Genomic DNA, 10513 nt, shown 5'->3' with positions numbered 1-10513 from the left:
GAAGTCCAGCTAAGTAAGACTACAAATTGTAGCAGTAAATCAAACACTAAAAAAAATGTAATGAAAATGCGCGCAGCAAAAAAAAAACGATTCCGAGATGTGACAACTAAGCCGACAACCGATAAGCAGACAAATCATAGACAAATTTTTAATTGAAAGAAAATACTTCATATTCGTTACCTCCAGACTAATTGTGTCGAAGGCGCATACAAATTCTGAATTCATTATGATCCAAGAAACCAAGCGATTCTTTTAAACAAGTTGTTAGCCCGCAAAAAATCTATATAGCGATCTGATAATGCTTGCTAATGACAAGCTTAGAAAAGCAAAAATTCATGTGCAAAATTGAGTAGTTTTTCACGATTAACTTTGTGCGCAATGAACTAAATTTTCAGCTCAAATTTTGTCTTGAAAAAATGTGCGGAGTGCGTTAGTATAAAAAATGATTTTTTAAGCACTAATATTTATTGTCATTTTGACTTCAACCCCGGATGCATTTCCAATTTTTCCTGTCATAAAAATATACGAATTTTAAACCTAGAAGCTTCAAGCGGTCTGCAAAAACTTTAAAACTATTTTTGAGCCTTTTAGTTCTTTCCACAATACTAAAGCGAAACAAAAACGACCAGAATCAGTTCTGAGGAAAAAAAAGAACATGGTATATCTATTTACATCTATCGCTGAACAAAAACGAAAATGAAAACTTTTCACGGTTCAAAGTGTGTTAAACTGAAACTAAAATTTTACTTTTGTTTTGAGTATTGACACATTGAGATGATTTCGTTATTGCAGCCTTTATAGTTATATTCCTTCTTAAAATTGATATCTCTAGCGAGATAGCGAGAAGCATCTTTCCCTCAATTCTTTTCTTTTTAGTCTCTCTTTGATATAACTATATTGCTTTTTCAAGCGCACTGATTTTTTTGCTCGCTTGAGCATAACGTAACAAAAGCTTAACATTTGACAATTTAGCAAACATCCACACACAAGTGCACATCAGAGTTTATCATTATTAACAACACTTGCGTATTTTATATTTTAGTCTACTTTCCAGCTCTTATTTTTTTCACAGTTTTTCATCAAGCTCTGTGCATGTTCTGCATTTTCTAATTTCCGATCTGGAAGACCATCATAAAAAGTCGACATCTTCACACCACAAGAAGAAAAAGAACAAAAAAAAGTCACATAAAGGTATCCCACTTCAATCACTGGGACCAGAAATGTTCCGTACCTTGGCGACAGACTTTGTGACTTCTGTGTGTGATGGTTCCTCCTCAAACTCCACCCTGGGAATGGGGCAGTCAGTGGTAGCAGCCTCTTCCGTCCACGAGGCCTCACAAGTACAAGTCGGAACATTCGTCATCAAACATCTCCCGAATCACTTTTGGCAGAGCACCAGGTCAGAAACTTATTTCTCTTTTTAAGCATTGTGCACCTATCCAGTACACAGTTTGGCCTCGTAATGCTATACTTTATAAAATACAAGAAAGCGCTTACACCAGTGGCAGGGGTGAATCTATGCATCGGAGTTTTAATTTTGTTTTTGTTCGACTCAATTGTTGAGCAAAGCTCTCAGAAGACACTACTTTGGCAAAATATTTTGCCTGACAAAATCGGCGTTTTTGGGCAGTTTTCAAAAAATTGACTGAAAAATTGAATGTTTTCGACGTGTGCTCTCCCCTCGAAACTCAAGTATATTAAAATGGAAGGGCTAATCGGCCAAAATGTTTGTCCTATGATAGCTGTAAAGGAGGGTTTCGCGAAAATGCGTGGGTTGAAATTCTGAACCGCTATGACCCAAATCTGGCTTCTCTGAACTTACTCGACCAAAACACATTAGCTGGACTTTTTACCCGAAATTGGGTATGTCTGAAGTTTCTCGATCAAAAACGTGTGAATCTGATAATTTTTTGACAAAGATCAGATAAATTTTGGCTGGCTCGACTACAGTTAGAATGGGCCTCACGTATCTCGGCTTTCTCGACCGAAGAAATTGCGCCCAAGTTGCCATTGAACATTCATATGTCCAAATGTAGAATAAATTCAAGCGACTAGAAACGATAAACAACTATTAAAAATGATTACTTTTTACTTTTACTTAAGTAAAGTTCTACTCAAATAAAGTTTTACCAAAGTAAAGTTGTGTTCTGAATTGAAATCAGAAACACAATTCTTAAACTTTTACCATATGCTACCTTGAAGTTATGTGTTTGCTCAGTGGATAAAATATCACCAAAAGCAACCATTACGACATATGTTGTTTCTTTCTGATTGGTTTAACCAACAGATGGAATGTTGAAAATATGAAAATGTACGGGATATAAGCCAAGCGAAAATATACCAAATCATCAGAATCACCATCACTATCACAATCAACCGATATCCAATAACCCATGTTCTATATTTGATGTTGTCCCCTATATTTGAAACAATAAACTTGTTCACGAGAGAAAGAAACTTTTTCTGTGAATAAGAATAGGAAAGTCTTATCAACATTCAGAAAGATCCCTTTTTAACTAGCTGCGATTTGGTCGATCGCCATAAGTTAAGCCAAGTTAGTTTGGAATAGTTGTTTTGGTTTTACTCAATTTTTTTTCAGGGGCGGATCAAGGATTTTCTCGAGAAGGGGCGGATTTTCAAAAAATTTTCGAAAATTTGTCGACCTTTTTTTTAGGTCGACCAAATTGATTTTTCGAGCTCCCCAAAAGCACTAAAAAGTACCAGGCAAAATTTTGAAAAATCAGGCCAAAAAGGGCTTTTTTAGGCATTTTCTGGAATGTTTTGATCAAAAAATTGCGTATTTTCCACACGTGCTCTCACTCAAAATTAGCGTATTTTGGCGGGTCCATCAACAAAAATGGATATTTCAAAATAGTACAAAAGGAGGACAATTTGGGTCGGCAGAGGGTCGAGTCTCTGGAGAGAGGGCGGCATCCGCCCCCGCTCCCCTTAAATCCACCCCTGGTTTTGCTCAAGTAATGTTGTTTTTTAAATTTTGTTGTAGCGTCATTTGGATTTACAAACTTCAAAAATTCAAAAACCGGCAAGAACATACTAGGGTCTTTTGCTGGACAGTGTGAAATACCAGTCAATAGTTTTGATACAATCTTTTGCTTCGAGTTGATTTTTTTGGTATGTTATTCCTAAGTTCCAATTTTTGGTTCAGATCGTTTTTATCACATCACGCTGAAAAAAAAAACGATTTTAATTTGTATAAAATTTTTCGTATTTTTTAAGATTATGGTCGGAGTATTCTGAGCCACTTGTAGAGTAACAGGCTATCCTTGTTTCATATTGAAATCAGAACACCTTTTGCTCGACACCTTGAACTATTAGTCAATATTTTTGATGCAATGTTTTTGATACAAAATGATGTTTTTCCCCCGCCCCCCTTAAATCCACCCCTGGTTTTGCTCATGCAATGTTGTTTTTAAAATTTTGTTTTAGCGTCACTTGGATTTACAAACTTCAAAAATTTAAAAACCGGCAAGAACATACTAGGGCCTTTTGCTGGACAGTGTGAAATACCAGTCAATATTTTTGATGCAATCTTTTGCTTCGGGTTGATTTTTTTGGTATTCCTAAGTTCCGATTTTTGGTTCAGATCGTTTTTATCACAACACGCTAAAAAAACCGACATTAATTTGTACAAAAATTTTTGTATTTTTTAAGATTATGGTCGGAGTATTCTGAGCCACTGGTAGAGTAACAGGCTATCCTTGTTTCATATTGAAATCAGAACACCTTTTGCTCGACAACTTGAACTATTAGTCAATATTTTTGATGCAATGTTTATGATACAAAATGATGTTTTCCCCCCGCCCTCCTTAAATCCACCCCTGGTTTTGCTCAAGTAATGCTGTTTTTAAAAATTTGTTGTAGCGTCATTTGGATTTACAAACTTCAAAAATTCAAAAACCGGCAAGATTATACTAGGGTCTTTTGCTGGACAGTGTGAAATACCAGTCAATATTTTTCATTCAATTTTTTTGCTTCGAGTTGATTTTTTTGGTATGTTATTCCTAAGTTCAGATTTTTGGTTCAGATAGTTTTTATCTCAACACACTAAAAAAAAGCGATATTAATTTGTATAATATTTTTCGTATTTTTTAAGATTATGGTCGGAGTATTCTGAGCCACTGGTAGAGTAACAGGCTATCCTTGTTTCATATTGAAATCAGAACACCTTTTGCTCGACAACTTGAACTATTAGTCAATATTTTTGATGCAATGTTTTCGATACAAAATGATGTTTTCCCCGCTCCCCTTAAATCCACCCCTGGTTTTGCTCAAGTAAGCTTGTTTTTAAAATTTTGTTGTAGCGCCATTTGGATTTACAAACTTCAAAAATTCAAAACCGGCAAGAATATACTAGGGTCCTTTGCTGGACAGTGTGAAATACCAGTCAATATTTTTGATGCAATCTTTTGCTTCGAGCTGATTTTTTTGGTATGTTGTTCCTAAGTTCCAATTTTTGGTTCAGATCGTTTTTATCACAACACGCTGAAAAAAAACGATATTAATTTGTATAAAATTTTTCGTATTTTTTAAGATTATGGTCGGAGTATTCTGAGCCACTTGTAGAGTAACAGGCTATCTTTGTTTCATATTGAAATCAGAACACCTTTTGCTCCAGAACTTGAACTATTAGTCAATATTTTTGATGCAATGTTTTTGATACAAAATGATGTTTTTCGGTATTTAGGACGGGTTTTTGTCCTTTATCAATTCGAAAGGGTAAAAAGAGTACCGCATGCCATATGTTATAAGAACGACGAAAATGTATGACTGTTTTTTTGACTCTGTGAAATTTGAGACAATTTTTTCAACTCAGTCATCTGATAAAACGTAGACTACCAGTTTGATTATGCTTGGGTGTTTTGACTTTCAGCCAACAGAAATTTTTTTCTTAATGATGCTACAGATATTATTATCTTTTAAAAGAAGAATCATTGTGACAAAACGTTGTGAAAACGTCAATTTTTTAGCAGTTCAGTAGTTTTTTTTTAAGTCTCAATGAACGTAGTGAAAACACTTATTTAGTTAGTGATAATTTTTTGGGCTTTAATTTCAAAAAAAACCTTCAAATGTGGTTGTGCGCAATTCTTGCAGTTTGACTTGAGATTTTTTTTTAGGTTGAAATTAAAAATTTTAGCAACAAGGAACGTAAATTGAGCTCTCCTTTTAAGACTGCGGACTTTTGGGTCCAAATAATCTGTAAACTTTTAGATTTTCTACTGGAATAAAAAATAATATTTGATCGAGATGTATCTAGTTTGGCTAGTTTTTAAAGAAAAAATACCGGTCATAAAGCATTCTCCAAAACTCCAAATGTATGTTTTGAAACTTTCTCAAATTATGGTTGAATTTTTTCGAAAATCTTTGACAAAAAGCTTTGATATTTGTAGTTTTGAACTTTTATTTGGAGGAAAACTTGAGGCACAATATGTAGCAAGTGACAACTCCTAGCTTTTGAAAAAGCGACAATTCGTTGCAGAGCAGTTTTCCAAATTAAATCTGTAATCAATTTGAAATGAATTTGTGTATGCCATAACCTAGCGGGTGTGGGACTTCAAATGGAAATTTTCTCGGAACTACTTAGCAAAGAATCCTGTTTACATTGCCATGCGACCAATTTTTGCGTTTAAGAATTGGTACGAATACTCGCTTCGTACGGTACTCCTTATCATTTGGTACTCCGAATTGGTACGGTACTCCTTATCATTTTACATAGTTTAGAAAACCGGTGGATGAAAAACTATCACAGGTGTTCTAAGGGCTTTTCTCGTCATTTTATCGTTCCACTCTTTGGACATGCAAGTTAAAATAGTGCCATGGAGTTTAAAAACTGTCCCTGTTTTTTTTGAGAAAACTAACTATACAGACAAGATTTTAAGATTTTTAGTTTGAAAATTATTAGTTGGTAGCTGATATCAGGAAAATTTTTTGGTCGGTACTACTCTATAGTTTATGTTAATAGCATCGCTTTTTGACCGATCAGCACAAAAATTTGGCTCTTTCTGACTACCCCCTTATTTAATTTTCAGTTTCGAAAAACTATTTCAACATTGTCATAATGCAATGAAGTTTTGTAGGGCGAACAAAGTAATTATTGTGAACAGATTTTTTCTTCTAAGACCTTAACATCGTAACATCACGCATTTATCTATAATCACATATAATACAACCAAGAAAATTTTACATTTGAAATATGGGGATAAAGTGGAAAAGGGCCAAAACTTTTTTAAAAACGCTTTTGGCGCCTATATAAACTAATTTTGAGGAGTTAAAACGCGTTAAAAAAGCGCGGTTTTTTGGTTAAGATCGTCCATAAAGTCAAAACATTCTAGAAACCATTCCAAATTTATTTTGTCAAAATTTTCTAAAATAAGCGTTTTTATCGTCAAAACCTTCGATTTTTTTTTTTGTTTTGTTTATATTGATTATGTTTCAAGAAAATATGTCACTCATCGACGCGAGAAACTTCGCCCACACCTTGAGAAAATCAAAAATGCACAATATAGTTCATGTATTTTTTGCTGATAGTTGTGAGTTCCTGTGTCCTCTCACGGTGAGCTTGGACTCGAGCAAACAGAGCACAAGTGAAGTGCTGGTTCTGAATGACATCAAGAAGATGATCAACATGAATGACAAGAACTCTGCAAATGTATCTGCTCTCAAGGAGGTATGACGAACTCGTTACCAAAATCTGTATCTGATGTGCGACTCGACAATTAATTAGAACTCACGAGCTTTGGTTTTTTTTATTTCAGAAGGCTGAATCTTAATTTTTCTAAAAAATTGTCTAGGATTTAAGTAGAGAGGGTAAATGGAGTCTAAGAAAACATCAATAATTTGGATATTTTCATTTCTTCTAAATATCGAGCAAAATGTTTTGTTTGTTTTTCTAGGAATACCGGTACACACTGATACCTACGAAGCGTCACCAACCGAAATTGATATCCAGTATCCGAATATATTTTGAATTTCTTAACGAAAAACAATGCATAATGGTTCAACCGAATTGAACGAATACACAGACATTGTTCGACCCTGGCAAAGACTGTGGTCGAGAAAATCCATTCCGTCGCGCACAATTTCAAAACATAATCAAACACCTGATCGAAACATAATCGAATACAAGGCGACCACCTCAACACGGGTGGTAATCAACACTAGAAATCGTAAACAACTTTTCGAAATCAAGCAAACAGTTCATATAAAAAAATTAACCAATAACTTATAACATTACTTTCAATTGCAAAAAAAACAAGGCTGACCGATTGCTGTGAAAGTAGCACAGATTATTCCGACCGTACTCGCAAAAAATATCTAAAAACATTTTCGTGTTTTTTTTTCAAATTGGTGTTGGTTTTTGTGAGTCGGGTGATAAACGGATCTGACAAAAACATGAAGTTTAGGCATGTTTGACAGTCACAGTAGAAAAAAAGGAATCGGGCAACGGTTTTGCTTGAAAAATGAAAAGAAAAAAACGAAGAAAAAATCGAAAAAAAAAAATTTTTTTTTCAGTTTTTTGCAGAATTTTTTTTCTTCAAATTTTGATTTTTTTTGTTCTCAAGATAGCACTAAAAAAACTTCGAAAAATAGTTTGATTGGATTTAAACTAAATTTTTTGGTTTATCCTTCTATAAGAAGCCTACTCGGTTGCTTCACTTGCTGGAAATTAGACTAAGACTTGGAAAATTTCAAACCGGTTTTTCTCGACACTGAGACAATTTTTTGGAAATTTTTTTAACCTCGTTCGAGTTAGTGCTGAATATGTTTTCAAAATGAAGTTTGAATCACGACTGAAAAGATTTCAAAAGGATATATTACTCGGCGCATTCGATGATTATTTGTGGTGCCTGATTTTGCGGGGAAAATAATAAGGCATTCAAAAAAATACACTGACATAAATCGTGATAAAATTGTCGAACTACTTTCCTTGGTGCCAAAATAGCAAAATAGAACTACATTTTATTAAAATTGTCAGAAACCATTCGTTTACCAGTTGTTTTTGCAATGCATTTCCGTGAAAGATTTAAGATCGAGTTCCACAATGTTCATTTTGCCGATCAATTGCCAACCATACGGCCAGATTACATCATATCCATAAGAAAAGCCAAATTGTTTCAACGGCGGAATAACGGCCAGAATGCAGAAAAAGTGTTGCATTACGATTTGATTTTCTGAAGTTAGTGTTTTAGATAGGCGTCAGTGGAAGTTTGAGCTATGCTTACAAAATCAAAGCTGATCTTGGCAAGGTCACGAGACTTGATTTGAACCCCGAGGCAATTCAAAACTAGTGAGTAATTTTAATGTTCAGAGTAAAAAAACCAACCTAAACATATATATTCATCACTTTTTTCAGAAGTAGGAACAAAAAGACTACTCGCAACAGGGCTAAGCCCCGAATGTTTCGAATCTCCTTTACGGTGTGACGTCAATTGGTGGTTGAGTTCCATTCAGTATGGAATGATTTCAGAGCTGGATTAATTCACCGCATTGCTTACGCGCTTATAATAAATTGGTGATTTCGCGCATTTTAATTCGGGCCAAAATTGACCACATTTGCTTTTTTCATGACCCAATCATTTCACCAACAAATCACAAGTGGAATCTTTTTTTTAAATTTGAGCTTAGGGCATTGATATTTTCTGATGGTACAAAAATTTCCCGCCAAAAAGACTCATTCAAAAAGTTGCAATTAGTCTAAATACCCCCCCACACACACACAAGACCAAAAATTCCGTCACACCTTTCAAGAAATGGAAAAATTAGACTTCAAGTGACCCGTTCAGCTAGGCCTAGTGATTATCATTTCAATTTTCATGACTCGGCGACAATACGGCCATTCTATGCATGAGCTATATTTGAAGCGCCTTGCAAAACCTTTATTACCGGTCCGACTCATCCAGGTTTTATTGCAATTGAAACCGCCTGGTTTCAGCAGTGTTCCGACTGCAGTGGCGCACGAGATGAAGAAATCACCCGGGACTAGGAAGGTTCTGTGTGTGGTGACTAAACTGTTCAAGGTCAACAAGGAGGCCACTGTCAAATTGCACCAGGACCTGCAGTCCAGTGCTAAAGTTTCAGGCGACAAGGTATTAACAGTTTCTAAAATTTTGAATACGTTAAAATTTTGAACGTTTTCTTTCATCAAGACGCAGTTTTTAGGTCAATTTTAATTCAAAAACGCATTAAACAAGAACACTAAAATCCAAGTTATGGAAATTTTAAACCTAAGAAACTGAAAATGAAATGGCAGAATTAGAAAAATTGAAACTGAGTGTTTTGGAAAAAAGGCCGACAAAAGACTCAAAACACCGCCCGTCAAAACACTTTCTTTACAAAACACCCATGCTATGGTAGTTTACTCTAAATGCAAACCTAGGACAAGAAAAAACAGAAGTTACTATTTTCCTTTAAACAAATTCGAAGCGTTTCTTTCAAGAGATTTAAAAAATCACTTGATTTTTAATTGTGTAGTAGATAAGCAATTCGATAAGCAGATCGCGAAAATTTGTGAACAAATCAAGACGCGCAGATGTGAACAAAACTCGAGATGCAATATAGGCTGATGCTTATCTGGTATCACAGGCATGTGAAAAGTTTGAAAAAATACCCAAATTTTCACGCTCACACGTTGTTTTTACTTTCTAATTTGTTTTGGTTGATTGTTCTAGGAAAGAAATTGCACTAGTGTTTAAATTTGATATTCGAAAAACTAGTGCAAAATTTGAAACACAAGTTGCATTGTTTAAATATCGCTCTAGCCTTTCAGATATTGCACTAGTGTTTCAAAAGTTGCAAAAGTTTTTAAAATCTGGCACGGAACTATACTGAAATCATTGAAACAAAAAAAAGTGGCAAACGAAGTTATTAAGCAGGGAATTTCAAATCCATTTTACTTTTTCTTTCAAGCTTTTCCGTAGAAGGCAATATTTGCTGAGTTGTATTACACTTCAGCAGCTCATGCGAATTTAAGACATTGGACAGAATTATAATCAATTGGAACAGAAACTGAAATGAAAAATTTTAGATAGAAACTTCATTAACTTTTTGACAAATTATCATGAAATGAAGCTAAGCCACGGAGCTCTAAATTTGTCAAAAAAACGAAAGTAGTTAGACGAGTTTTTCTGGACACTGACAATTTTTTTTGATTTTTTTTTGAATTACGAGGTTTCCTTGGTGTGCCTAAATTGCTATGGAAAAACCGCTATACCCCATAGTTCTTCTGAGTCAACCCTACTGAATTGGTCGGACCAATCAAACTCCTCAGCCTTAGCACAGGTGACAACAGATGAAATTAATAGCAAAATGATAATTGAAATTTGAAAGGTAAAAGGATAGCCGGTTGCTGGCTGCGCAGGTAGTACAGAATGTTTTGACCAATTGGTATAAAAAAACTGCATTTTTAAAAAATTTGACTGTTTTTTTTCGAGAAACGTTAATTGATTGTAGTTAATATATTGCTTATTGTAGTTGTTTTAACGTTATACTTGTGAGG

At 34.6% G+C, this 10513-nt stretch overlaps 1 protein-coding gene across 1 annotated transcript; it reads left to right on the top strand.

Moving 5' to 3' along the window:
* Positions 1–918: 918 nt before the first annotated feature.
* Positions 919–9710, top strand: LOC134844977 (uncharacterized). The gene is made up of 5 exons (XM_063861803.1): positions 919–1399; positions 6547–6685; positions 8208–8305; positions 8951–9104; positions 9687–9710. The coding sequence occupies exons 1-5, from the start codon at positions 1221–1223 to the stop codon at positions 9708–9710; spliced, it is 594 nt and encodes a 197-aa protein (XP_063717873.1). The 5' UTR covers positions 919–1220.
* Positions 9711–10513: the final 803 nt, after the last annotated feature.

Source organism: Symsagittifera roscoffensis, chromosome 4 (assembly GCF_963678635.1).
Source record: "Symsagittifera roscoffensis chromosome 4, txSymRosc1.1, whole genome shotgun sequence".
Taxonomy (NCBI): domain Eukaryota; kingdom Metazoa; phylum Xenacoelomorpha; order Acoela; family Convolutidae; genus Symsagittifera; species Symsagittifera roscoffensis.
The sequence above is the reverse complement of the archived record's forward strand: the minus strand, read 5'-3'. Positions and strand labels throughout refer to the sequence as shown.

Excerpts from the sequence above, each read along its gene's own strand:
- LOC134844977 (XM_063861803.1), top strand. The coding sequence starts at position 1,221 with ATGTTCCGTACCTTGGCGACAGACTTTGTGACTTCTGTGTGTGATGGT. Across the intron at positions 6,686-8,207 it reads ATGTATCTGCTCTCAAGGAG|ATAGGCGTCAGTGGAAGTTT; the intron begins GTATGACGAACT and ends TTAGTGTTTTAG. Across the intron at positions 8,306-8,950 it reads CCCGAGGCAATTCAAAACTA|CAGTGTTCCGACTGCAGTGG; the intron begins GTGAGTAATTTT and ends GCCTGGTTTCAG.